Source organism: Hippocampus comes, unplaced genomic scaffold (genome assembly GCF_001891065.2).
Source record: "Hippocampus comes isolate QL1 unplaced genomic scaffold, H_comes_QL1_v1.1 C16579856, whole genome shotgun sequence".
NCBI lineage: Eukaryota > Metazoa > Chordata > Actinopteri > Syngnathiformes > Syngnathidae > Hippocampus > Hippocampus comes.
In genome coordinates this window covers 1-560 of record NW_017834581.1, presented here as the reverse complement: position 1 = coordinate 560, position 560 = coordinate 1, and the positions used below count along the sequence as shown (strand labels likewise).

At 45.0% G+C, this 560-nt stretch overlaps 1 protein-coding gene across 1 annotated transcript; it reads right to left on the bottom strand.

The window, feature by feature from the left end:
• Nucleotides 1-87: 87 nt before the first annotated feature.
• Nucleotides 88-554, bottom strand: LOC109508752 (myc box-dependent-interacting protein 1-like; the record flags this gene model as incomplete). Its single annotated transcript, XM_019858735.1, has 3 exons — nucleotides 480-554; nucleotides 294-404; nucleotides 88-180 (listed from the first exon to the last, which is right to left on the bottom strand). Coding segments are annotated over exons 1-3 (240 nt in total), but the record flags the coding sequence as incomplete, so codon positions are not given.
• Nucleotides 555-560: the final 6 nt, after the last annotated feature.

Here is a 560-nt window from a genome sequence, read left to right as displayed (position 1 = left end):
TCTCCTTGCTATATGACAGAAACAATAAACAGGTTGACATGCCTCATGAAAGATATCTAAGTGACCATCATTAAGAGTGTGGTGTACCTGGCTTCTGGACAAGCTACTCTGGGCAACATTGTGTGCGGACAGAATCCCTTGAGCCCAGCCGGGCGTTGCCCTCTCCAACAAAGAGGATGGCTAAAGGGGAGACACGCACATGTTGCACATCATGCACATCAGTTATGTTCTCCTCATCTTAAATAGAAACTTGACTGTAGTTTCCAGCGCTGCTGTGTGTATTTGCAATATACCTTTGTGATTTTAATACCGCCATCCTTTTTCTTGGTCTTATGCGTGGTGGCATAGTTGTGTCTGGCGCTGTCGTAATCCACCAACTTTCTGTCCCGCTTGGCAATACGAGCCTGAGCAAAAATGGAAATTAAGGTAAGTCTTTCCGCCATTCATATTAAGAGGTCTATGTTACCATGGCGCCCCACCTTAATATCAGGAAACTGTCCCAAATAGGTATCCATGGATATGAGCGCATGATCAACCAACTTTTGATGGTAGTCAGTCCA